Source organism: Anguilla anguilla, chromosome 1 (genome assembly GCF_013347855.1).
Source record: "Anguilla anguilla isolate fAngAng1 chromosome 1, fAngAng1.pri, whole genome shotgun sequence".
Classification (NCBI taxonomy): Eukaryota; Metazoa; Chordata; class Actinopteri; order Anguilliformes; family Anguillidae; genus Anguilla; species Anguilla anguilla.
In genome coordinates, this window is record NC_049201.1 from 8,804,891 (window position 1) to 8,831,906 (window position 27,016).

General features: G+C 50.9%; 1 protein-coding gene across 4 annotated transcripts in view; it reads right to left on the reverse strand.

The window, feature by feature from the left end:
* pacs2 (phosphofurin acidic cluster sorting protein 2) overlaps nt 1–27,016 on the reverse strand; it is a 64,285-nt gene that overhangs the window by 8,811 nt on the left and 28,458 nt on the right. For 3 of the 4 annotated variants that reach the window (XM_035403268.1, XM_035403283.1, XM_035403290.1), the window contains exons 2-17: nt 9,544–9,631; nt 8,980–9,069; nt 8,586–8,711; nt 6,143–6,305; nt 5,202–5,275; nt 4,722–4,802; nt 3,770–3,829; nt 3,457–3,602; nt 2,847–2,937; nt 2,561–2,632; nt 2,310–2,434; nt 2,009–2,141; nt 1,759–1,863; nt 1,445–1,551; nt 707–861; nt 479–589 (exon numbers count right to left, since the gene is read on the reverse strand). In XM_035403268.1, the coding sequence (XP_035259159.1) occupies nt 479–589; nt 707–861; nt 1,445–1,551; nt 1,759–1,863; nt 2,009–2,141; nt 2,310–2,434; nt 2,561–2,632; nt 2,847–2,937; nt 3,457–3,602; nt 3,770–3,829; nt 4,722–4,802; nt 5,202–5,275; nt 6,143–6,305; nt 8,586–8,711; nt 8,980–9,069; nt 9,544–9,631 (1,727 nt within the window). The remainder of the gene's footprint in view (nt 1–478; nt 590–706; nt 862–1,444; nt 1,552–1,758; nt 1,864–2,008; nt 2,142–2,309; nt 2,435–2,560; nt 2,633–2,846; nt 2,938–3,456; nt 3,603–3,769; nt 3,830–4,721; nt 4,803–5,201; nt 5,276–6,142; nt 6,306–8,585; nt 8,712–8,979; nt 9,070–9,543; nt 9,632–27,016) is intronic. The other variant, XM_035403276.1, reaches the window with a different exon arrangement.

A 27,016-nucleotide genomic window follows, 5' to 3' on the forward strand; every position in this document is an offset into this window, starting at 1 on the left:
TCCGGAAGTGCCACTGTCAGGTGCGCTGTCTGGACATTCTCCAGTATGGCGTCAATCTAGAACATTAGAATCTTCTCCAGAATGACTTTGTTCTTGAACTGCATAAGAAAATTCTCCAGCACGACTTCATTCTTCAAGTACAACACATCATTTTCCAACATGGCTTCGTTCTTGATCTACATAAGAACAATCTACGGCAGGACTTTATTGCACAACGACATTTTGAAAATTCTCCAGCTCAGCTTCCTGAAAGAAAGTCCACATATCAACACTCTACTAATCAGAACAAAATATAAAGACCTTGGTCTCATCACACCACAAAGATACGCTAAGTGCTTGTGATGAAATTCACCGCTGCCTTAAACTGAAAATGAGGGACTGAGTAAATTACATGAGGATATCCTCCAGCACTGGCTGCATGTTGGATCCTCAGCGTGAACACAGTGAGCGAAACAGCAGCGATCGGCTCCTTCCTTACCCAATACCGGAGCCTCCGGCTTGTGGAACAGGTCTCTCCAGGCCGCGTCCTGGAACAGGCTGTTGTACCGGTAGTCAATGGTGCCCAGGTACTTGGAGACAGGGTGGGAACCTGAGCGCACAAAGACACGGCCGGTGTTCGGGCAGGCGAGAGCAAGGCCGCGCGGAAGCGCGTAACGGAACTGATCCAGAATGTTCCGGAAGGTTCCGTCCTCCTCCTCACACTCACCCAGCGGGATGATCAGGAAGCGCATGTAGCCCAGCCAGTCGGGCGTTTTGTGGGAGAGGTGGTCGACGAAGAGGCGAAGCACCGCGCTGAGGTAGTGTTGCGCCCCCGCCACCGCTATCTTGATGGGGACGGGGGTCTGGGAGTTACAGTTACAGCTGGGGGGAGAGGAAGACAGGCGGAGTGAGAGAGAAATGGAGAGATACTGACACCTGACAAAACAACAAAATACAGCCTACGCTGCCATATACACTAACGTAACAGCAAAATTGTGGTTACATATAAATGTAATTTTGAGTCTGAACTCCTACTACATGTTATGGCTAAATCTAGCCAGCAGGCATTCTGGTAAAACATACCTTTGTGTGTGGTTTCAATTACTTAGATATGCAAGATGATAAAAGACGGAGATATGACGCGTGTACGGCAAATAAGTCTAAACCTTTTTTCCAAGTAGCCCCATTTCCCAGCCCACAGCGGTATAAACAGGAAATGGGATAATATGACGTTTTGTACGTGGCTTTGCAGTTACGTTCTTTTCAACAGGCAAGCCCTTGGGAAGCGCTGGAGTCAACAGTGAGAAAGAGAATGAGAAACACCTCCGTGTACAGAGCACAGAAAACGAAGACAGAGAGACAGAGAGGGGTGGAGAGAGGGGTGTGGAGAAAGAGAGAGAGAGAGAGAGAGAGAGAGAGAGAAAGAGAGAGAGAGAGAAACAGCGCGCGTCAGTGCCGGACTTACAATCGCTGGATGCGCGAGACGATGGTGTTAAACGCGGCCTGGATGTCCGCGGTCGTGCAGGTGCACACGACGGGGAGCTGGTGATTCTGAAGCACGTCGGACAGGTACTGAGCGACAGAGAGAGAGAGAGAGAGAGAGAGACCAGCGACAGGAGGACCAGAGAGAGACGTGCGGAGAGACAGAGATTGACGGGTCAACACCAACCACCAGGGGGAAAAAAAACTGTTACGGCCTGCTGTTTTGAGTCACTTCACACCCCTCCCCCAGCAAAAAAAAATTAGACAGTCACAGCAGAGAGCCCCCCCCCCCCTCACCTGTCCCTGCCAGTCGGATGTGTTGATGAGGATGATGCTGTCCGGGAGGTGGTCATCCGACACCAGGATGTGATTGAGCTGGTCGTAGACCGTTTTCCTTGGAATCTGATGGGAGTGGCAACATGGCGGGTGGGATAAAGTAAAAGAAGAAAACTATGGAAACAATTTCACTGCCCTACACAGCCCAGCAAACACAACGATACAGCTCAGTCAGGAGGGACAGCTGTGAGACTGCAGCTCTCCTCCCTACCTGAAGGTGGCAGCGCGTGTCGAGCGAACGCTCATTGTCCAGGCTGTTTGCCCTCTCGTTCTGCGGCCTGCTGGGCTGCCGCTCTTTGAGTGAAGTGCTCCTTCCTCTCCGGCCCGCCAGCTTGGGCTCCTGCCTGTATGGGGAAGATTGGATGGGGTGACGGGGTAATATGAGATGGATTTTTAAAGACGGGGCAAAGGAGCAGAGGTAGGAGGGAGAGCAACGGGAGGTCCAGTGTGGGTTAGGTATCTGGAGGGGTACAGAGGCAGCAGGTTGGAGGAGAAGGGGAGTAAAGCGTTACCTGTTGGACGGGATGATGAGTGACTCGGTCTTGGTCATCTTGCCACTAGGGGGCAGCTTCTCCAGGAAGGTGTCCATATTGTCCATCTCCAGCTCCGTTGTGGGGGTGATGGCCTCTGGGTGTTCCTGGGGGACAGTAAGGAAGGAGGGGAGAGGCCAGACAACAACAAATAAAGAGGATTAAGTGCTAAACCCAAAAGATGGCGGCAGATGACTGGTGGAGTAAATCGCAGAGGATAAATAAACACGCACGTATGAGACGTTATCCGACACGTCGTCCGCCTGGAACTTCGCTGCTCCGCTCTTGGCCTTGTCAGGGTCCATCTGCGAGACAAACAGAACCAAATCAGCCCAAGTTGCCTGGCAACAGGCTGCAGCTATGTAAAAAATGCATACAGCCCCTCCAAAATGAAGGCCAGAAACACGGGGCCTGGTGTGTGCTGGGCTAGAGGAGAAAGTTGATTTAAAGGCCAGGTGCACCCGGGTCATGTGACAGCAGTGCAGCGTGTCATAGTGTCATGTGACGGGGGGCACTCACTGGACTGGGCGGCTCCCGTTGGCTGCGGACACTGTGGATGCTGCCGATTTCAGTCTGGGAGCTGGAGAGAGACAGGCCCTCGAAGTACGGCCTGCATCACACACAGACACACACACACACACACACACACACACAGATGTCAATGTCGCATTCCCCTACTACTGCCACAATGATGCTGGGAGAAGAAACAATCTGCACAGTAAAGTGCATGTGGCTGTTTGACTAAGTTTGCACACACTGATAATGAATGGGCCTTCTATGCCTGTGTGGTGATGCTGCACTTCTGTATTCCACACAGTAATACAGATGTTCTCCAAGTTTCTAGGTTGTTTTGGATAGGAGTGCTAAGCAGGTGTAATGTCAGGTCATCATTAACCATTCAAATGCTGGGAATGCTGTCCACCAGTGGGTCACAAATCCATTTTAATAAAACATATATAGCATATAGTATCAACATAACTTGGATTACATATTATAGCATCACCGCACGCACTAATAAATCAACCACACCAACAGGGCCAACTGGCGAATACAACACTAAAAACAAGTGCACACACACTTTTATAATAAAATGCATGCATGCACACAGGCATGCACTGATCCCACTTACTTGAGTTTGGGTTTTGGGGTGCTGAGGACGCTGTCGTCATCGTCCAGCTCCGGGCCGCTGTCGCTGGGGTTCTCAAAATCCAGACTCTCCAGGTCCTCCTCGACCTCGGGGGGAGGCTCGGCAGGGTCCTGCTCAGAGTCCAGCACCTTCACACAGGCAGGCGTGCAGGCACAAGCACTACATTACCCACAATCCCGCTGCAAACCACATGGCACACTATGGGAAATTGTGAACCAATCAACTGTGAATGGTAGAAACCTTGGTAACAATCACTACGATAACGAAACGTGAGAGAAATGGTCAAAATCCCTACCTCATCAGACACTCTGAACCTCTTCAAAAGGGCCACCACCCGCTGCTTAAAGTTTTGCTGCTAAAAAAAAAAGTAAAAATAATCAGTCAATCATTCAGGCACAAGATGTCAGGCTTGGAAATAAGTAACAGCTTTTGTGTTGAAGTGTCTTCAAAAGCAACTTAATAAGTACATACACTAGTGGCAGTTGGTAAAATGAACACCGTCACCACCTTTATGTCACAGCTATGACCAGTTGTCACAATATCTCTGAAATCTAATCATTTGTCCTTTATCTCCCCAAAGATGTTTCACCACATTAGACACAGTTTTGTCCTTTGCAGTTTCTAGACAGACAGATAAAGTCTAGGTCAAAAAAACACAAAAGCTTCTTTTCTTCCTTCCTTTACCTGACTCATAGAGGACGAACAGATGAAAGTAATACAGCAGAATCCTCACCAAGCCAATCAGTAATGACTTTGAACCAGTGAAATGGCAAAGGAAGGAATGGAGAGGAGTAGGAGCTGCTTGAGAGTATTTGGGCATATCAGCAATCCTCTATCTCCTCTCTGATTGGCTGCAGAGGCCAGGACTTCCTCAGCTTCCTGAATTCTCTGAGCAACAGTGAGCCTTACTGCAGTACTGTACTCCTGCCAACAAGAGGAGCTGCTCTGCAGGGGGAAACGGACTGAGGAACTGCTGATCCTTTCAGTCTACACAAATTACTCCTGAAACAGGTTCAAACAGGCTCAAATTACACAGCACTACACACACACACACAAACACCACCACCTACACACGTGTGCATGCTCACACACGCGCACACAGATGCACACACGTACACACGCGCACACACACATCACCACGCACGCGCACACAGATGCACGCACGTACACATGCACGCGCAGAACTAATTTTTTTGGGTATGGTGCGGTTCTGCTTTGTGGAGACAGAAACACATATGATCACTTACCCTGGTGATGGACGTGGTCCTCACTATGGACCTTCTCTGCTTCTTAGGCTTCCTGACGTCATACTCGTCATCCTCCAGATCCTACAGGAACACACACGTACGTGTACACACACACACACACACACACACACACACATGCGCGCACATGCGCACAACATACAACACAATCAATACAAAATTACATAGCCTTACATGCAGTAATAATTACAGTGGAGAAATAGTAATTATGTTGATTGCAGAACTCCATTACACTCAGGCAGCTAAAGCCGTATTGACTTTTGTAATTACACAAAAATTGGGCACTCTTTCTTCTAGCTTTTCTACTGCCAGAATTAAGAGCTGACTCTGAAAAGCTACAAACTGTCAACAACACCGTTTCAGACGCGATCGATCGGTAACGCAGCGAGGACACGAATACAAAATAATACGAGCGCGAAACTCTGCGTTTGAAAGATGGGAGCGTCCGTCGTCGATGCTCACCTGGCCTTGGACGGCGTCGTCGCTCGCCTCCTGCTCCGAGGAGAAGCTCTCGTACTCCTCCTCAGAGTAGTTATCTGGGAGTCAGAAATCGCGTGATAAGGCGAACTGCGCTCCAGCAAAAACACATTAATTCAGCACCACAGAGAAAATGAGGTTTTAAAATGTGGAGGCGAGGGGGATGAATTTTAATGCAAAAACTACAGACAACATGAATATCTGAACAAATAAAAATGAACACACGTCAAAGCCATTGTGCTGACACGCTTACAAGTTGGAAGTCAATTTTGGGGAAATACACAACGCAGAAAAGCGGCAGAAAATGTCCACAGAAAATGTCCATTTAATGCATCTAGACCAAGGAAAGATTACCCTGCAAATCTTAGTCATTTCAGAACACATTGCTGAAATAAATACATTAGATCCAAGGATAAGAAAGCCGCATCTACAAAACCGCCAGGTGTTTCATCATCTGCTTTTCAACAGGTTCCGTTTCTCAGCAGGGTGGCCATTAGTCTTCCAATGCTACACCTTGTTAAGAGATACAGGTGTGCTCTGGGCACAGCTTGTTCTCATTGGTCTAGTGGTAGTACAAGTGCTCTTCACCGAAAGCCACTTCACACATGAATCTCCTCAGGTGAGGAAGTTGCCTGTGCAGATTTAAGGCAAAGCCTGTGCGGACAAGCGTACCTGTGTACGTAAAGCATGACTGTGCAGGTGCACTGCTCCTGTGTAGGTAGGTGTACTACTCACCTGTGCAGACAAAGTGTACCTGTATGTACCTGTATGCAGTGTAAGTGTACGCACCTGTGCAGACAAGTGTACATGTATGCACTGTAAGAGTACGCACCTGTGTGGACAGTGTACCTGTATGCACTGTAAGAGTACACACCTGTGTGGACAGTGTACCTGTATGTACCTGTATGCAGTGTAAGAGTACACACCTGTGCACTTGATCTTCTGCCCCCCCTGCAGCGCTGCCTCCTCGTGGTCGATGGGCTGGCTGGACAGGGAGAAGATCCAGATCTCTGCCACCTTCCCCAGCATTTCCTTCTGGTTACTGCAGAGAGGCAGCACCTGCCCCCCCTCAGTCGGGTGCTGCATCACCTGGGGGGGGGGGGGCAGGGAGAGCAGGGGATGGGGAGGTGAGGGAAAGAGCAGTGGGGGGAAAAAAAAACGAAAGAGAATTGCTTCAGGCTCTCATGGGAGTCAGTACAGTTCTCCGGTTTTCCATACGCAGTCCCTGCACCACCAGAACAACCTGTCTCCCCCCCCCACCTCCCCACCCCCCAGCACCGAGCTTTGGGTGGAAATTTCTCTCCCAGCCATAATGGATAGTGACAGAGTCCCTATTTCACCATGACAAGAAGGAAAAAGAATGAGAGGGGCTTGTGATTGAGTCTCTTTCCTGTGTTTAATGCCTTTAGATTAGATCACGGTCGGATGCCTCCCCCCTCCCCCCACCCCCCCCCTGATCTTCCGATCGTTGCTCTCGGCGACGGGCGCGGCGTTCTTCCTAGCGCCTTGACAGCTTTACGCTTCCTGTGTCTCGGAGCGGGAGCACGGCCCCCGCACGCGGCCTCCCCCCCCCACCCCCCGGACGTTCTGTCAACCCCCCTGCCCGGTTCCGGTTCTCCAATCATTGAACCCCAAGCCCATATCCCGCCTCCCCTCACAGCGTATGCTGCACTGTGTGCCTCAGTAGTGGGAGAGGACCCAGGCTTTGTTTAGACAGGAAACAGGGGATCGGGGGGGGGGAAGAGAGGCAGGAAATGGCCTGATGGACACGGACTCCCTTATGGCTGTGATTGGGGGGTTTGAAGAGCCAGTGGCTGGAGACGTCTGAAGCACACGCAGCTTTTCCCACCGACAGAATCGGACCCATGTCGACTCTGTAGAACTCTGGCTCAGCGTACACGTTCCATTGACTGTCCCCCCCAGGAGCCTGTATCACGAAGCAGGAATGCTGAGTTCAGCTGGACATCTGTAAAAACAGCTGCTCTGGGTTTGATTCAGTCACCCTGCTTTGTGATACAGGCCCCACCCATCGCTAGAACCAGGCTTGGCTCCATACTGCTGTTACAGCCCAATAATGAAGCCGCAGACAGTGTACTTAAGCAGGACCGTCCAACAACAAAGGCTTCAAGGTACCCCGCCAGGGTCACTAGTACTCAGCCCTCTAATACACTGTAATTTGCAGTGAAGCAAGGGCTTTACACCCTAATAATCCTGCTCTCTCTCTCTCTCTCTCTCTCTCTCTCTCTCTCTCTCTCTCTCCAAAACGCAGCAGGCACAAAGAGGCCTTTGACAGACGCAGAGGACCCACAGACGGAGCGAAAGCGCCCAGAGCTCCCCCGGCAACGTGGGCCCGGTCGGAGCGGTAGATGAAGGCCACACACTTCAGAGGGCGGCGCAGCGCGTGGTGTACAGAGTGCATGTGCACAGAGGGGTCCGCAACCAGAAATGACAGATTTACAGAGAGAGAGAGAGAAGGGGCGAGGGGGCGAGGGAGAGAGAGAGAGGGAGAGAGAGGGGAAAAGAGAGGGAGAGAGGGGGAAAGAGAGGGTTGAGAGAAAGATAGACACAAAGGACAGAGAGAGAGAAAGAGAGGGGGAAAGAGAGGGTTGAGAGAAAGATAGACACAAAGGACAGAGAGAGAGAAAGAGAGGGGGAAAGAGAGGGAGGGAAGGAAAGAGAGAGGGAAACAGAAGGAGAGAAAGATAGACACAGAGGACAGAGAGAGAGAGAGACAGAGAGAGGGGGCGAGGGAGAGGGAGAGAGGGTGAGGGGGAGAGAGAGGGAGAGGGAGAGAGAGGGTCAGAGAGAGACGGAAATAGGAGAGAGAAAGATAGACACAGAGGACAGAGAGAGAGAGAGTGAAAAAGAGAGAGGCAAGAGAAGGAGAGAGACAGAGCAAGCGAAAGAGAGAGAGAAACAGCAGACAGAGTTGTTGCTATTATTACTTATGTAAATACTTCAGTTCGGCAATATAAATATATTTTGCCTTGCAAATAAACCAATACCTTCAGGTTCAGATGAGGACAGATTAACAATTTGTATGAAGTACAGTGGAAAGGTTTGGTAATATCCAAACCACAGATCAGCCAATGCGCTGCGCTGCCCTCCCCACCTGCGCTCATCAGACCCCTTCACCTTCGTCTCCAGAACCTCCCTTCAGAGACGTCCCAGAACTGAAGCCCCCGTGTAAACTGCTCACTGCTTTCGGGTTTGTGATTTCAGCACATTCCTCCGCCTCCGCCTCCCCTCCTCCCCCCCCCTCCTCCTCCTCCTCCTCTCTCCCCTGTGATCTGGCTCCGGTACAAACCGCGCTGCATTAAAGAGGTAGCTCCCACCCCCCCCCCCCCCCCCACCCCCCGGGGGCCGTACCTCAGCCATGTCGATGGAGCCGACCGCCAGGGTCTTGTAGCCCAGGATGGTCCTGTTCTTATACCGCTTCCTCCTCTGCAGCATGATCTGCAGCTTGTTGCCCTCGCGCTTCAGGAAGTGGGGGTACTGGAGAGGGGGAGAGGGGAAGAGGGAGGATGGAGAAAGAGAGAAAAACAATTCTCTTTAACAGACCCCGATGACTAAGCAGCAACTTGTCATTCCCTCTGATCAATCTTGTGCCTCCTAGTTTATCTTTAGTGAAGGCATTATAGTAGTGATTATAAGACGTTATTATTATTATTATTTTACATCTGTGCTCCATTCATCTGTATGCTGCACATTATATAAAGGAATATCTTCCATCTCATACAAGAGCACAGAATCCACTTCTTACCTGGAGTGAAAAGGTGAGAGCCAGGTCCGTCTCCACCACGCCACTAGGTGGCAGCACTATCTCATGAGACCTGAGGATCCTCTTAGAACCCTGTGTGCAGACAGCAGAGTTTGAGCTGCAGCAACACTGCTGTCAATCCAAAATCCAACCATCCAATCAGGTGACAGAGCCCCAAAAAAAGAACACTGCATAGAGAGTAAGCATGTCAACGCAATGGCTTTGGGCAAATTAGGAACTGTTACAGTGCATGTGTGTGTGTGTGAGTAAGTGAGAAAAAAGGTGTGAGTGTGTTTGAAAGACTGAGTGAGTGTCTGTGTGTATGAGTGTGAGTTACAGAGAGTGCCTATGTGTGTGCATGCATGAATAAGTGAGTGGGTATTGTGTAAGGATGAGTGAGTGAGAAATAAAACGTGTGAGAACGCGAGTGTATGAATAAGTGAGCGAGTGATTAAGTGTGTGTAAGGAAGTCTGTGCAGTTGTGTGAGTCGAAGATAGCGAGTATGTGTGTGTGTGTGCGTCTAAGTGAGCAAGTGATTAAGTGTGTGTGAGAATGTGTGTGGGTACCTGGATCTTTACAGCTATGACCACAGAGATCAGCTCCTTGTCCAGCTCTCTCATCACCACCAGCTTCTTCAGGGTCAGGCTGCACAACCTGAGGAGAGACAGGAGGCAGCATTACTCTACATGAGTCAACAGGGACCACTGCCACTGCACAAGACAGCCTGGGCGCACAAATAAACACACAGAATCACACAGACACAAATACACAGACATGAGCACAGACACAAACACACAGACATGAGCACAGACATAAACACATGTTCTCAATGACAAACTGGAGTGCTGCATGTGTGGCTTCTGCAATCTTTTCCTTACTTGGAAAAAGGTTGCATTGTTAGCACGCAGTGTGTCAAGGTCAATGTCATTACTGTACATATTAACATCACAAATGCATGCAATAGCTAATACAATGTAGAACATCTGAGCTAGCAAGATGCCTTTCTGGTAATGGGTGTATGGGTTTACATGCAACTTACCTTATGTAAGTAAGGCAATATAATGTGTTCATTTTTAGTATTACACTTCATAGAGATATAACATTAATATTTTGACAATATAACCCTATTGAACAAATTACAGTAAACCTGCCTAATAGGCATGCATACATGTGAAAAAATGTACTTTTAATCGTTTACGTTTAAATTCGTTTTTGCAAACCCCTGTTTCCAAATGCACGTCCTTCACAATCACAGTGCAAGAACACAGACACTTTTTTTTTTTTAAAACCAGGAAAGTCTGGTGTCTTGTTTGGACGACTCCGTCTGCTTCCTAATGAATTCTCTGGATCTCTGGGTGATAATTCTCGCTTCAGAAACATAATTCAGATAACAAAAGCCATTGAACCCACTCACAAAGCAAGGGGGGGGGGGGGTTGAGACTGGCCTGTGACCAAGCCCACAGGGACCGAAACCTTGAAGGGAAACCAGACGGCTTTTGGCCACACAACAAACTCACTGGAATCCGCTACACTTGTTTAGTGTCAATCGATGCTAACTATGGGTGTCACGGTGAAATCTCTTTTTGGAGAAGGGGGGGGGGGGGGTGGCGGGTTGGGGGTGTGATTAGAAAGGACCACCGCCAACATTACAAAACACTGAGACTAGAACGGAAGAGAGAGCTCAGTGTGTCGCTCGCATTGTTGGGGCTGGAGGTGGGTTTAACAAGCCTGTCACGATTTTTTGTGTCACTCTCAGCAAAAAAAAAAAGAAAAAAGAAAAAAGAAATGCAATTCTTTTCTTTCTAAATCCCGTTTTTTTTTTTTTCTTAGTTGGCACCACTGCAAATGAGCTTCCACTTGAGAACTACCTAAAATAGGCCCACAACCCGCTCACGTTTCGGAAGCGTGACCCCGTTCCCCCGTCGCCTGTGACGTTGACGAAGGCCTAATCCGGATTAATTAAACCAGCAATTTGATTTACTTCAAATTAATGCGCTCGTTTTTGCTCCGTTTATTTATTTATTTTTTTATTTAGGCCAACAAAACGTATGAACAATCAGAGAAGAAATTACTGGAGCAATATTAATGCAGACTGGTATTGTATTCAAACAGTCAGAGAGCTTTAGAGCCCTCAGAAAAATAATTTAGTGGGCTTTAAATTATTTTTCAGAGACCTACGCCCAGTGGGCTCTGACGGATAAGGAAACGATGGATGGAGGTGCATCATGCCCGAACGCCCTCAGTTTCTGGTCTTACACGCGCGGCGCGAACTGCAACCCGGCGAAGATCAAGGATTAAGGCACAAAATGACTTGAGAGACAGGAGAGAACAGCATGGGACACTGTAGCCTAGAATTACAGACACTGCCACTGCAACTGCACCAGCGCAGGCCCAAGCGCTCGAATACCGCTACACAGCACTGGCACTGGGGCAAAAGTAATCAACAACGGGGGAATTAAAGGCCTTGGAGCCGGCTAAGCTAAGCTGACAATGGCAGGTTTGAAGACGATGCAGATGAATGAAACACTTTCTCCGGCAACAGGGCACCGTTTCAGGAATTTCCGCGACACAATGGACAGGCCGGGAAGAAGGATCACATTGTTGATGGTTTTTTTTTATTCTTTCTTCCCCCCCTCCTCCTCTCTAGAACAATGCCCGTCTTATTTATGGAAGTGCGTTTGATATTCCAATCTAATTTTCCACCCAGTCACAGCCACAAGTCCATTCCCCAATCAGCACCAAACAGGGCAGGGGGTATTAGTCCAGTGCCTACATCGACCCTTCAACACTTTAATTCAGAATCTTTCATAAGACCCCACTACTCTCCTGTCTTCAGACTGAATAAAACCACAAGGGCGGACACCTGCGTCGTAAATAAAAGCCACGGCAGCTTTCCCTCTTTCAGAACCCCCGATCGTCCGAGCGCCCCCACCCATCATCTCCAAGCCTGCCGGGTACAGCGCGCCCCCCCACCCCCCCGCCATCCCAGTGCCCCAAACCCACACCGAGAGCTCCACGCCCAGCACGGGCCGGGGACAGAACACAATGGGACAGCAGCGGGAGCCGCTTGTTTGTTCTGCCACAATGGGCGATTATGCGCCGCGCTCTAATTGATGACTTTTCGTCCGTGGCTGATACCATCTTTCTGCCCCCCCAGCCCCCCCCCCCCCCCCCCCCCCCCCCACACACACCCGCCCGCCAAAGCACACGCTGTCCATGGCACAGCTGCAGCGCGGCGGCCATTTGCACGCACACCAGAGTTTCCTCCGCGTACATCTGGGCTTGGAACCGCTCCCGCGCTGAGCTCCGCGAAGCCGAGGGAGAGAAACCCCCGATCGCCTGCCGCGGGCCTCAAGCCTCACAGCGGCCATCTTCAGTCCCGGTCCTGGCGGGCCGCGGGGTCGGCTGGTTCACGCTGTTACTCGGCTCTCGAATCGATCGACTAAAGCAGTCGATTACAGAATCAACCCGCCCTCACCTGGGCTGTACTTGGGCCTGAACTGGTTTGCTGATATTAAGGTGAAAACTGCTGACCCTGCGGATCCTTCAGGACCGCGAATGAAAATCACTGTTGTATTCGCCGTTTTGAGTCTCAGCCAGGGTTCTGAGGGTGCCACACGGCCACTGAGCAATGGAAAACTTAGGACGTTTCGTTCCTCAACAATTTATTGTACCCAAACATCATCCGCAGCTCCATTGACAATTTGGGGTTCTCTCCGTACCAGTGACTGCTGTTTGAGGTGAGCGAGGTGAATGGACGTCTCCACCAAAGGAACTGGCAGGCCTCCAGTCCTACACACAGACACTCAGGGGAGGGCAGACTGCAGTACTGTCAGTGGGCACAGGTTCCAGCTGAGAAGGGCAAGTGGGGAGTGGGCAGGCTATTAGGGTACTATTAGGGTTCTACACAGAACCCTGATTCTGATGTCATAGATTTCTCACTCTCAACACGTGATGTCATGTCAAGGGGAGGATTGCCCCCCCCCCACTGCTCCAGGAACCTGTCAGAGTGTTTAAGGGTGTTTTTTTGGGGAGGAAAAGACAGAATAATTTTCCATATTTACAGTTGTGCCTTCCGGCTAAATAACAGTACAGACAGGAAAAAAGCAAATGGCTCATCATTTGAATAAATATCCTGAGAAAAGAAGATGGATGACAGTTTGCCGCTTGCCGTGAAGGCTGGCTGCAGACAGCAACGGCTAGGCCTAATCCACGCAGTAAACTTTCAAAAGGTAGCTAACTAGATCCTAACCACTGGATTGATTCACTAGCAGCTAAAATATTACTTTGTGCTGACAAAACTTTGTTTAGGTAGCCAGCAAGCTGACAGGATATCGTCAATGTGACAAGGTTACTAGCTTCAGCAGGCATCCAGTGGTTTTGATGAATTCATTAGTTGGGTTGAAGTTGTAAGTTGTCAGTACAGTTGTAAAAGTGAACTCTAAATACTTCTAACTCTTAACAGTACACAGGGTCCTTTCCTGACCTCATAAAAAGTCTGTTAGAGTTGAGTATTTGCTGTGTGCTGCCAAACTAACCAGGCTGTGCAAACACCAGATTGCAGATTTGGTGTCATCACGTGTTACAGTGCATTCTGTCCTCAGTAACGCCAAAAACCTGATGACCATGATGTTGTCACTGGCACCAAGACCAGCCAGCCTCTCTCTCTCTCCTCCCAGCCACTATGAAACATGTTCACTTGGCCTTGCTGACAGCAGTTAAGACTTAAAAACATTTTTTTTTTAATATTTTTTTTTTACAATTGTTGTTTATTCACTTAGAATTTTTTTTCTCTTTTGGCATAAAGAAGTTGTTGTGCGCTTCAAAAAAAAAAAAAATCAAAAATCAAAATGTGGGTCAGCGTTTTTTTCCATATGAACACAGAACTGTTAAGAGCTCCCCGCAGAGAAGCCGCGTAGACCCAGCGAGGGGTGTGGAGAGGAACAGTACAGCCGAGAGAAAAGCTTTCAGGTGTCTGGGGGGGGGGGGCGGGCTGGGGGGCTGGGGGGCTGACAGACACAGAAAACCTGGCGAACACAAAGAAAAAGCAGAGGCGCCGTGGGGGGGTGGGGGGGTCAATCACCCGGGACTCAGGGGGGGTCTCTTTTAGCACGCACCCCCGCGAGTCACTTCTGCGCCACCACGTTTCGGCGTGAACACAGAAAATCAATTCAGCGCATTTCGCGTTCGCGTGCAGCCAATTTCAGACACGCCACCTCTGACCCCTCCCCTCCGCACACCAAACTCCGAACTCGCCGTCCGAAGAGGGCCTTCATTATTCCGTCTGCATCTACCCCCCTCCCTCGCCGCTCTCTCCCGCTCCCCTCGCTGAAGTTTAACAGCGAAGGGAAGCCCGCGCGGGGTCGGGGGTCAGGGGTCAGGGGTCGTCAGCGTTCTCCGCGCGCGGCCTCCCGATCGAGGGCCCGAACAGGCTCTTGATGCGCGGGTCACGCCGCGCTCCCGGTTCTGCGGCAGAAACGGCCGCCATTTTGCGAGGGCGGAACACAGAGAAACATCACTTACGGGCCAATCCAGCGCGGGTAAGCACGGCCGGCGACAGCGGTGCATTTTTTATTATTGATTTTCACACGCGTAACCCCCAGTGAACGCGACCTCAGCAATTCGGGCCAGATTCATTATGCTACATATTTCGCGGTTGCCTTGGTAATTCCGGCTTCCCCTTTCCACAGGTGATGCTATTCTTTATGAAGAGCAGTTACGAGAAATCCAATTACACTTAAAAAAAAAAAAAATTTCTGCATGAATGTATGCTCGGCTGTAAGTGCTGTCAAGTGCTATAGCCTGCATTTCCCATTTTAAATTCTATTCATTAAAAAAATCTACATTTATCAAATATATTTTTAAAATAAATGTAATTACATATTACACTTAGACTAGCGATATCACCTGGTAACAACAACCTGACAAACAGCTGATACAAAACTGGTCTATTTTTTATTTTTTAATACGCAAGAGACCGCCTAGGAAAATTTGGTTGCTGCAGCATGTGTAGACAGGCCAGTAGAGGAGTAGACTTCTCTCTGGACCGCTCACAAATTGAATTGCCCTGCCAGAGCTGGGATAGGCACAATGCTGTATCGGGTACCATCTTGGGCCACCTTTTAAACCGAAGGTCCTGACTCAGACTGTGGTCAATAAAGATTCCAAAGCGATCAGAAAACAGAGCGGAGGCGCTCCTGGGAATATGTCCTAGTCCTATTAACCAATCAATCATCCCGCAAATTAAATCCCTGCACTTCTGCATCAGCTCTGCTCCAGAGGCAAGCTTTGAACTACATCTCCCATCAGCCCCCTTTCGAACTGCCTCCTAATAGAATGCACCCCTGATTTGGGATGATTAGCATTCTGGCTGATGCACAATGATTGTGCCGCTTCACGCCGATGGGAGGACAAAAGAGCTGCCTCACTGTGAACTCCATGCACTCTGAGATCCATTAATCTTGACTGAATACACAACAGTCCATTACTATCATTCTATACATTTCAGTTTAACTGTCAAATACAACTGCAGCTACCCGTGAATAAATGGAAGCGATACTGAAATATACATTAAACATTGACTAATGAATTGACACACTAAAAGCAGGGTCTGTTTCTTTTGGTGAGGTCATATTAGAGCGCAAACTCACATTTATAATGGAACACACCATTACCGTCAGTTTCCTTGCAGAAGTAACTCAGCAAATGGAGTACACTGCACTACCAGTAGCACTTCCAATAAAATGTAGTTACCGTAACATTTATCAAAAAAAGCAAACGCAGGCCTCTATTCAACCCAACTGTGAAAAGCATAGTCCCCACATTTGATGAATTAATTTAGGAATTTGTATCCTATCGAAGGTCAGAACTTTTTTCCTCCCGATTCTCAGACTGATGTGCAAAAAAAAGTCTAATTTCCTTAGCAAAACACACCGTGAAACAGAACCGAGGGCCCCATGAAAGATTCTGTGCTTGATCGCATCACACAGGAAGAGCATGCTCCTGATAAACATGAAAGTGGGTGTTTTTTTTTTTTTTGTTATTGTGTTTCCACTTTGCCAACATTTCCAAAGCTAGCGTTAAGCTCAGCTTTGCAACGTTCTGCTAGACAGAGAGCCAGAGAGCCCCAGGAGGAGGAGGACAAACTTTCTTCAGTGACTCACTCTTTCAAGTCTGAGGACCTTGTATTCTCCTGACACAGACGTGTCAGACGGGAGCTGAAGAGCGAGAACATACGAACAGATGGGAAGCGCTGAGGGGAAAGGAGCGGGAAGGCGGAGCGGGATGGCGGTCACATTCCCGCCCAGCGCACGCTGCCCGCTACGGTGTGGGAGTCCCGCGGCGGAGGGCCGTGTTCTCCTGCCAACCCCTGCTCTCCTCCGGAGGTCCCACACGCGTCGGCCTGCGTTCCCCGCACCCACGCTTAACCCTTATACGGCTGCACAGAATGGTTCTGGGCTGCACACGTACACACACACAGACACGCACGCACGCACACACACGCACACACGCACGCACGCGCACACACGCACGCACGCACACGCACATGCACACGCATGCACACACACACACGCGCACACACACACACACACAAACGCATGCACACACACACACGCACACACACACCAACACGCTTTGGCCCAAGCACTTTCATTACTCTGAATCCCCCCACCCTCCCCATGGGGGGAGGACACATTTTAAATGCTGACCCATTTTCTCACCTCTCCAGTCTCCCGACAGCCCCCCCCCCACCCCTCCCTCCTGGGCCCTCCGCACCTGAAGCAGGAGCCAGGCTCCAGCCCCCCCCGTAAATTAACCCAGAAAAGCGTTCTGATCCCACCACACGCCCACCTCCTGGAGGAATCGGCTAATTCTGGCGCTCCCCTCCCCCCGCTCCCCCCGCTCCCTCGTCTCTGTCCCGTTTTCTCCAGAGTTTTTCTAAAAGCAGCTGGCGCCAGCGGCTTAGGTATCCACAGACAACCTTACTCCACTTCCTGCCGTAAGATACAGGTGCCTCATCCGTCTCTCAGTGACCGGAGAAGTCGACTCTCCTCCAGTCGCAACACGCAGATGTTTACACTTCCTGCGCAGTCACACGGGCTGTAGTTATGGCGACAAACGGTCTGCAGTTCACACGCAGATGTGATGTTTGGGGTTATGGTGGCGAGCGAGCGCACTGTGGACGCCGGGACGGTAGGGCAGAGGGCAAACGCAGGGTCTGGGGGAGAAGGGGGGGGGGGAGGTAGAAACAGGATGCGGAGCAGTGCAGTCGGGACCCAGTCCCGAGCTAGGACTGGCCTTGGAGGGAATGTGACCTTGCAGAGAGGCGCGGGGTAGAGGAGGGGGGGGTGGGGGGGCGTCAGCACAGTCTGCGAGGGCTACTTAATCCTGTCCTCCCTCCTTCCACACTCTCCGCCATCCTCTCTGACTCCTGCGAGGAAGGGGGAGGGGTAGGGGGAGGGGGGGCAGTGCAGGATAAGACACCAAGATCTGATTTACACACCCAACGTTATTTATGATACAAGATGGCTGCCGCCCTCATAATTTTTTTGCAAATACTTTTCCGTGCCCTCCGGACTATAGTGTGTGGCAGGGTCCTGTTCAGTTGGCATCAGCAGTTCAGTGTCCACACCTCTACGAGCCTCCTGTCCCTGAATAAATTCATTTTAATGACGACGCCGCGCGTCCTCTGTGCTGCACGTTATAAATCTCAGCGAATGGAACACTTGGTCTATAAAAATGTCACCTTCACTGGCTGAGGAAGAAGGAGCCATGCTGGAGCACCGGTGTCTCTCCCGCCAGAGTAAAGGAGCGCTGAGCTTTCCCACAAACATCCTCTCACAGGGTGACGCTGAGCTTTCCCACAAACACCCTCTCACAGGGTGACACTGAGTTTTCCCACAAACACCCTCTCACAGGGTGACACTGAGCTTTCCCACAAACACCCTCTCACAGGGTGACGCTGAGCTTTCCCACAAACACCCTCTCACAGGGTGACACTGAGCTTTCCCACAAACACCCTCTCACAGGGTGACACTGAGCTTTCCCACAAACACCCTCTCACAGGGTGATGCTGAGCTTTCCCGCGAACACCCTCTCACAGGGTGACACTGAGCTTTCCCACAAACACCCTCTCACAGGGTGACACTGAGCTTTCCCACAAACACCCTCTCACAGGGTGACGCTGAGCTTTCCCACAAACACCCTCTCACAGGGTGACGCAACGCAAAGCATGGAGACCCCATCGCCTTGCGCTGTGTGTCAGATCAAAGCCCAAGAAAGGAAGAAGACATGCGCAGACACACACACACCCGTGGACACTCACACATACACACTAACACACATGCGTGTGCAGACACACACACACACACGCGGACACTCACACATACACACTATCACATACGCGTGCGCAGACACACACACACACACACACACACACACACAGACACAAACACTCACACAGACAGACACACAAGTATACACACACACACACACACGCGCAAAGACACACTCGTCTGTGATGAGACACACACACGGGCACACAGACACGCGAGTGCGTGCAAACACGCACGCACACACACAAGCTTGCGCGCACACGCACGCAGACACACCTCGGGTCATCCAGAGGGAGGGGTGAAACCGGAGAGTAAGAAATGGCAGGAGAATTCGGCGTGCCAGCTATTTTAAACCCCTCCCAGGCGGGGGGGGGGGGGGGGGGGGGCACAGCGGTGGTACGCTACTCAAACCCTGCGGATCACACACAGGCCGTCCCGTACGCAGCTGGCCGGGGCCTACAGACACACCGTTCCCAAATCGGGTCTACATGCCTCGCATGCCTGCCGGTGTACGCCATGGTTTGTAAACAAAAATACGTGTGTGTGCAATATCCGCACAGCCAGAAAAAAAAAGTCATCACATCCCACAGATGACCAACGCTCTCTCTCTCTCTCAGCACATCGACCTTAAAATAAACCTCCAGGAAAGAAAACGCCTTTATTTAGGTCTCGTCCTGTGTGAAACAAGCTTCTCTCCCTGAAATACAGTGGCAACCGACCCTGTCTCCAGGAGGTCTAGCATTCTGCAGGTTTTCATTTCAAGCCTAATTTGGCACACCTGGCTCTACAATTTACCAGCTCGACAAGACCTCCAGCCGTTGAATGAAGAGCGCTTTGTGAGGGTTGGAGTGAAAACCCACAGGTGGTAGAGCTCCAGGAACGGGGGCTGGTTACCCACCGCTCTGAAAAATGCATAGCCGAAAAATTACCATATTTCAGCAGGAGAGGCAGGCTGAGCAGGAGCAGAGGAGCTCTCAACGCCTGAGCATGCAGCCTGTCTGCCACCATCCATGTTGTGAAATTCCCAATTAATAAAAATAAATGCCACAAGAAATGTCACGAAGCGCATTCTCACGAATCGCGATCCATCACGCTGACACGCCGCGCTAATCGATGGCGTGAAAGATGGCCGATCCGGCGGCTGTGTGGCGGTTGGTATTTCTGCCAGGCCGGGCCTCGGACTGGACGAGAAGAAAAAAAAGGGGAAAGAGACGGCAAAACAGAGACAGAAAAACCAAAAAAAAAAAAACCAAAGAAAGAAATCCCACCCGTGACTTTCAAAGGGGCTTTTTTTTTGCCCACTTCCTCAGACCAAGGGAAACACGAGCCAGTGTAAACCTTCATTTTCCTGCCCAATCCTGCTCTATTATCCCATGAGCCCCTGGGGTTTTGTTTCCTTCAGCGAGGCCCAGGTGTGAAAACAGCGCTGCGGGGAAGAGTGCTCATACAGGGGGCGAGTTATTCAGGAGGGAGGGCAGAGACCTGCAGGGCCCGGGGGCTAGGGGCGGGGGGGGGGGGGGGGTCACAGAATAGACCTCCGCCAAGCAGCTCCAGTAACAGCTCCGACATCAGGTACTTATTTGGAGGGTGTCCGGGGTCAAAGGATGTCACCATTTGATGAAGACGAGGAAGCGGTAACTAGCGATCACGGAGGAAGACGAGGATGCTTATCATGGAGGAAGAGGAGGAAGACGAGGATGCTTATCATGGAGGAAGAGGAGGAAGACGAGGATGCTTATCATGGAGGAAGAGGAGGAAGACGAGGATGCTTATCATGGAGGAAGAGGAGTAAGACGAGGATGCTTATCATGGAGGAAGAGGAGGAAGACGAGGATGCTTATCATGGAGGAAGAGGAGGAAGACGAGGATGCTTATCATGGAGGAAGAGGAGGAAGACGAGGATGCTTATCATGGAGGAAGAGGAGGAAGACGAGGATGCTTATTGTGGAGGAAGAGGAGGAAGACGAGGATGCTTATCATGGAGGAAGAGGAGGAAGACGAGGATGCTTATGACTCCCTGTGATCAGGATGAACAATACTCATGAATGGGAAACGATAAATAAAGCATCTTTGTGGCCGTATCCTGCCAGGGCAGAAGCCCCATTAAGGTTTTTGCAGCGATTCTCCCCACGGTCTGATCCAATCCAGACCTGGGTCCGTGCCAACTGGGGCCTGAAGTCCTGCAGGATGACGCGTGATTGGTCAGTTTAGGGAGGGAAAGTTTTAGTCAGCGGGGCATTCTCCAACTCAATGGAGAGGCAGCAGTCTACCTACACCAGCTGTACCAGGTCAAATACAGCTGCCAACATTCACCAGCAGTACTAGGTCAAATACAGCTGCCAACATACACCAGCAGTACTAGGTCAAGTACAGCAGTCTACCTACACCAGCCGCTGTAGTTCAGCTACTGATATAAAAGCACTGAAACAAAATCATATTTTTGCTGAATCTGCACTAAAAAATAAGGGAAGCTGCAGCGTTATGCTAATGCGCGTTAGCATACGGAGCGGCAGAGAGGAGCGATCCCATCCCAGGTGAGACGCAGCGCTGACGGTACGTGAGCGCGGAGACGGATGCTGGAAGCCGCAGACACTCTATCCCCCAGATGGGGCTTTCTTTAAATAACCGGGGCCCCGAAAGACAAAAGGGCGCACCTCTGCGTGCCCGCTGGAGCGGAGCGCGGCACACACACACGCGCGGGAGGTGCAACCGGAGCGCCGAAACCCGACGCCGCGCTCTCCCCCAAAAAAAAAAATACAAACCACATTATCATCGGCCCGGCACCGGAGAAGGAAATTACACCAGCAACACGATCCCACCCGGACACTGCAGGCTGGGCTAGGCAGTCACTTACAGAGCTTCCAGTGCTTTAATGCAATATCCCCCCCCCCGCAATGAAACCCTACCTGCTCTCCACGCATAAATACGATTACAGACCCCTGTGAGAACAACAGGGGGGGGGGGGGGGGGGGGGAGAGAGAGAGAGACAGAGAGACGGAGAAGGAGAGGAACACACCCAGTTAACACAGAGGCTTCAGGCTGCCCCAACAGCTCGGTCTTTGAAAAACATCTCATTAATGAAGCAGCTAACGACTCGAACGGAAATCAATCAAAGGCGACCCTAAGCGAACCCAGGGCTTGGAACGCCTCATTACACACCTCAAACACCGCACAACACGCAAGCTATCACAGCGGCTGTTTGCTACGCCGCGTTGTCTGGTGTTACACAGCGTTCGGGTTTTGCAGCGATGCGTTTCCGGGTCGTTCTAACCGTTACCCAACCCTGTGGTACCCCATTAATATTCAGAGTTACAAGTGAGTTAATCGCTAACTCGGCAGGAAGCGCTGCAAATGAGCCAGCCAGCAGTGTGCGCAGGGACACGAATGCTTCATAACATAACCAAAAAAAAAAACATGCATAATGGTGTGTTCAGGATATAGCTGTTTTGCCAGTTCATCTGCTGTTTGTGCCACAGAGAACGCAGAGCACGGATGGCGCAAAACCGCCATTCAAATTAGCCTTTGGGCTCCTGTCTAGTGCCCTCCAGTAACGCGTCTTTACAATTACATGACATCGCAATCCGGTAGCAGACGCTCGTATCCACGGCGACGCACGGAAAGTGGAGAACATCAGTGTCAGGCCCAGGGGCTATAAAAGTGAGATATCGCCAAGGAGGCCCATTTATAATCAATAGGGAGCCTTGGAGCAATTTCAAGATCCTTCAGTCTCATGCCTTCAGTCTGAAAGTCTAATCTAACTGTTCCCCTCCTAAAACCAAGCTTCCGCCCCAGCAACAATTACTCCAACGGCCATTTAAAATTCAAAGGGAGAAAGATATTTTTTTTAAAGTTTTGTAAAGGAGCAGACTGTCGTTTATATTTTGTGTGTTTTATGTTTTTGTTTCTAATTTTGGTGCACCTGCGGTTATTCCAGTCCCCATATCCATGGCTGTTTGCATACCATCACTCTCCTAAATTAGCCCGTATGGAGGAGGTGGTGGTGCCTTTTGCGAAATCTTGCATTAAAAATAGTTGGCACGGCAAACAACTTCCCATCCCTCAAAAAGACATAAAATGAAGCGGTTAGAGGGAGCGAGTCATCGTCCCATTTCTGTCTTACCAGCAGTGAGCTGATGTGCCCTTAAACAAATCTCTCCCCCACGTCAGACTAATTCCGTCCCGTTTGCATGAATGGGGAGGAAAGCTACGGGAATTCCTGAGTTGCACAGCTCCGTCACACAGCGGTGGGAACGCGAAGCCCCGCTCTGTCATTTTCTGGCGGTTAATTTTTTTCTTTTTAAAGAGAGGGCTGTTCATTTGCATTTAGAATAAATTTTTAAACAGGAGGCTCATGTGGAAGAGGGGCAGCACGCGCAGAGGGGGGGTGTACGGGGGTCATGAATAATGCATGTGGAGAGGAGCGCGCGTGCCCCGGGGGGGGGGGACCGCGTCGGGGGCTCAGGGTGGAGGGGCACCTGGCCCCGCCCCTCAGCCCTGAGTGGCGGTCAGCGGGGTGTGGCTGAGAGAGGGTGGCGTGGGGTGTAGGGCGTGGGGTACGGCCGAACAGAAAGCAGGGCGGGGGAGCTGTGCATTTCCCGAAACCCCTGGCCCCACATGAACCCTGGGCCACCCTCCCCCCCACCCCCCCAGGCAGGACGGGCGCCCAGCGGAGCAGGCTCAGGAGGCATGGGGCTCCAAAAACAAAAACAGCTGGGGGGATTGGGGGATTGGGGGGTGATGAGATTCGGTCGGCATGGAAATCTCTTTCCCGTTGCCGCCAGACTCTCAGCGGGGAGCGACCACTGGGCCTCCAGAGCCGGAGGGAGGAAGGAGGAAGGACACGGTTGGCATGGCGACTCAGCCGAGCACACGCACATCGGAGGAGCGAGGCGGGCGTGGCACGCCCAGGCTCACCCGACGGGCTCTCACCTGACAGGACGCTAACGCGAGCGGCTGGAGCAGCTCGGGGGCACGGCTCGGGGGCGCGGCTCACGGGCGCGGCCTCCCACGACTCGCTCGTCCGGCACCATTGTTCCCGCCGCCAGCCCAAACGACGGCACCTTGCTGCTCATGAAACATGCGCGCCCCGCCTGCCACCCAGCCGGAGACACCGTCTGCATGCGCGGCAGACTGCTCGGGGGGGGGGGGGGGATTCACTGCCTGCTGTCACACACCCCCCCCCCCCCCCCCCACCCCAACCCCTCCACACCCCCGCAGCACTGTACCCTACAGGAATATCCACACCAGGAATGAACAGACGGTACAGAGACAGGGGCATTCCTCAAACCGTACCTGCAGCCCTTACCCCACACCCCCCCCCCACCCCCCCCGCCTCACCCCTCCGCACCCCCCCCCCCCCGAGCCCTGCTCCAGACTGGAGCACGGCAGCACTACACAGTTCACAGCACTGCATGAAATTCAATCAATCCTGAGTGCTTTGGCTCTCGCTCTCCCCCCCCCCCCCCCCCGGCCCCTCGCTCCATATCCCCAGACCCAGGTGTGTGTCAGTCAATCATTAGACTTCAGCAGCGTTTATGATCAGGAGGGAAGGGTGCAGCCGGCTGATGTAGGTCAGTCCGGCGCGTCTGCCCCCCTGTCCCCTTCCACACAGACACCAGCGTGCGATAGCACAGCCCCAGTGAGCACCAAACCACCGTAACACTCGTTACGATACTGTTTATTATCAATTAAGCTCTCACCCAGAGAAATTAACGAAGTACACACAGGGACAACTTGGTTTAGACCGCCAAAAGCCAATGCCAGTCATTAGGGTCACAACATAGTCGCCATTCTCACACAACTCACTCAGAAGCAGTAAACACATAAAGCTATAACAATGTTAAGCGCATGAGGGCGCATGAGGTAGACTCAGGTATCTGGAATGGAGGTTCTCACGTCTCACTCTGAACGAACAGACAAGCTGTGGGTGTTTGTGCAGAGGGTGACAGAGGACCCAGAGACACAGAGGGAGCGATTCGCTTGGTGTCCTCAACCCCTTTCTCTGCATTACCCTACTGTACATGACCTGAGGGCGAGGGGGTGAGGGGGAGGCGGTGGGGGGGGGTGAGACCCAGGCACGAGACACCCCGCACAGGCGAACGCCCCCCGCTTCCAAAATCCCATTTCCAAGGCGCACGCCGACGGCTCTGTAATTGACTTCTAATCATTTATTAATGGGTGGGGGGTGGGGGGGGGGGCGGTGCCCATTAGGGGACACAGACACGCCGGGGGCGCGAGCCCCGTCGCCGGGGAGACAAGACATCGCTCAGCAACGTCCGAGACAAAAGTGCACGAAAGAGGCTCATCTCCTCCGCCTGAAGCAGCCCCTGCTCCAGCTGTCCTGTAAGGCACCCCTGCGCTCGGCTGACTAATCGCCGTGTGGAGGAGGTCTGGCAGCTATGGAAACGTCCCAGCTTGGTTCCACAGTCCTCCTCAGAGGGACAAAGAAACCACACAATAAATAAGTCATTTGTGCCTTTTTTTCCATGTTTCTAAGATGGGAGTTCATGAATTTATATTTAGAGTTTCCTCCGAGATGAAAAAGAAAAAAAGAAAAGAAAAAAAAGAACAGCAGACATTTTCAATTTTCAACTGCCGTGAGGATGTTCATCACAGCCTCATTCCGCTCATTTGTTTTCGCACATAGAAAATGGTGCCGACTGCAGATCTCTCCTCTTCTCCAGGAGAGGGGAAACTGAACCGCGCGAGGCCCAGACTCTATGCACTATCCTGAGGGACCGCATACCGGAAAATGATGTCTAATGAGGAACGTTAGCGGGGTTTGTGTTTAATGCTGGAGAGCAGCTGCCTGTGCCAGAGGAGCAGGGAGGGGGGGGGGTGGGGGAACTCTGCCACAGCAAGGTAATGAGCAGCCAAGGAAGAAAGAGGCTAGGGCCAGGGCAGTGAACTGTCCAGGTGCAGCAGCACTACTGTCAGCGCAAACACACACCTGCTACCTTCAATTCTGTCAGGCAGGGGGGCAGGGGTTTCTTATTAGAAGATCCACTGGTGCAGTCTGATCGCGGATTGCTTTTGAGCTCTGGTGACGCTACCTTCGAAAGCTTGAGTGAAAGCTCAATCGCTCATGGTCACGTCACGGCAGAACACCGTATTACGTGTTGAGAATTTAAAACGACATACGAATATGAATCCAACGATATTCCATAAAATACCGTAAAATTCAGTGATGTTCAGCCCGTAACCTAAATACGCCATTTTAAATTCCCGTTCTATTCACTAGGTCCCTTTCTTAACCGGTAGCAACCAGACCTAATGGGCATTATCCAGATGGGGGTTTTTTTCCCCCCAGTACTAACATGAAAATGACAAGCAATTAATCAAATTTAAGCAGCCATCAGACAAACGGAGCGTCTCCGCACGTGTCCTACTAAAGCTGAACAAGGGTCCAGCAGCCACTGCAGCGCACGCCAGGGAGGGAACAGTGATAAAAAAAACCAGAGACGTCTCGCTTGATCAAAGTTCTCAATTTCACACACAACTGAAACCCGCTGCTGGCCTGTGGGCCGCCGTTCCCCCCGCCACTCTGCTGAGGAGAGCACCGGGCGCGAGTGCTGAGGGGCGAGAGGCTACCACAGCAAGGGGAGGGAGTGAGAGAGAGAGAGAGAGAGACAGAGACAGAAAGTGACAGACAGAGACAGCCACAGAGAGCGAGAGAGACAGATAGAGAGTGACAGAGTATTTGTATTTCATGTTGTTTGTATTCCTATTCCTGTTTCTGTGTGTACGCTTTGGCAATACCTACAGATGTATTTCATGCCAATAAAGCATTTTGAATTGAACTGACAGAGAGAGAGAGAGAGAGAGAGAGAGAGAGAGAGAGAGAGAGAGAGAGAGAGAGAGAGAGAGAGAGAGAGAGAGAGAGAGAGAGAGAGAGAGAGAGAGAGAGAGAGAGAGAGAGAGAGAGAGAGAGAGAGAGAGAGCGGAGATAAACAGATACAGAGAGAGAGGGAGAGAGACAGAGACGAGACAGACAGAGGGAGAGAGAGACAGACAGAGAGAAAAAGAGAGAGAGACAGAGAAAGACAGAGGGAGAGAGATAGAGACAGTGACAAAGAGACAGAGAGAGAGAGTGACAGAGAAACAGAAAGAGAGAGAGGGAGAGACACAGACAGAGGTGATCTTTCCACCAGGATCATTTTAAATGCACATTAACAATGTTTATTTGAGCAGCACAAACGCCAATGTCAGCCACACTGCACTTGTGTAGTGACAGTGCAGAGAGAGGGGACTTGTGGGAGTTAGAGAGTGTCCAAGAACAGGAACAATTTATTATGCGTTACATATAAACAATAATTATAATCCATTATAATGAAGGGATGAGAGAAAGAGAGCAATAATTATCTTCATCAGCACGGATTTAGTCAGTGACCTAGAAACCATTACAGCAGCCTGCGCAGACGCAGACTATTTTTATTTTCAAGGATTTTTATTTTTTTGGTCGATGAACTATTCAGATACAGAGGATTAGCCCCTGGCTCTGAAACAGTACAAAACTAGAGATACAAAATCATAACAGGAAGGGCTAAAATGAGGGAGAACAACATAAACTGACCAAACTGAAATATAAGCAGAAACTCAATTTTTTTCTTTTTTGGTGGGTGCGTTTTTCTTTTTTTTTTCTTCACAGGAAACACAACGCGAATGCTGCACGACAGAACGAGGAGAAAAATATGCAGATCTCTGC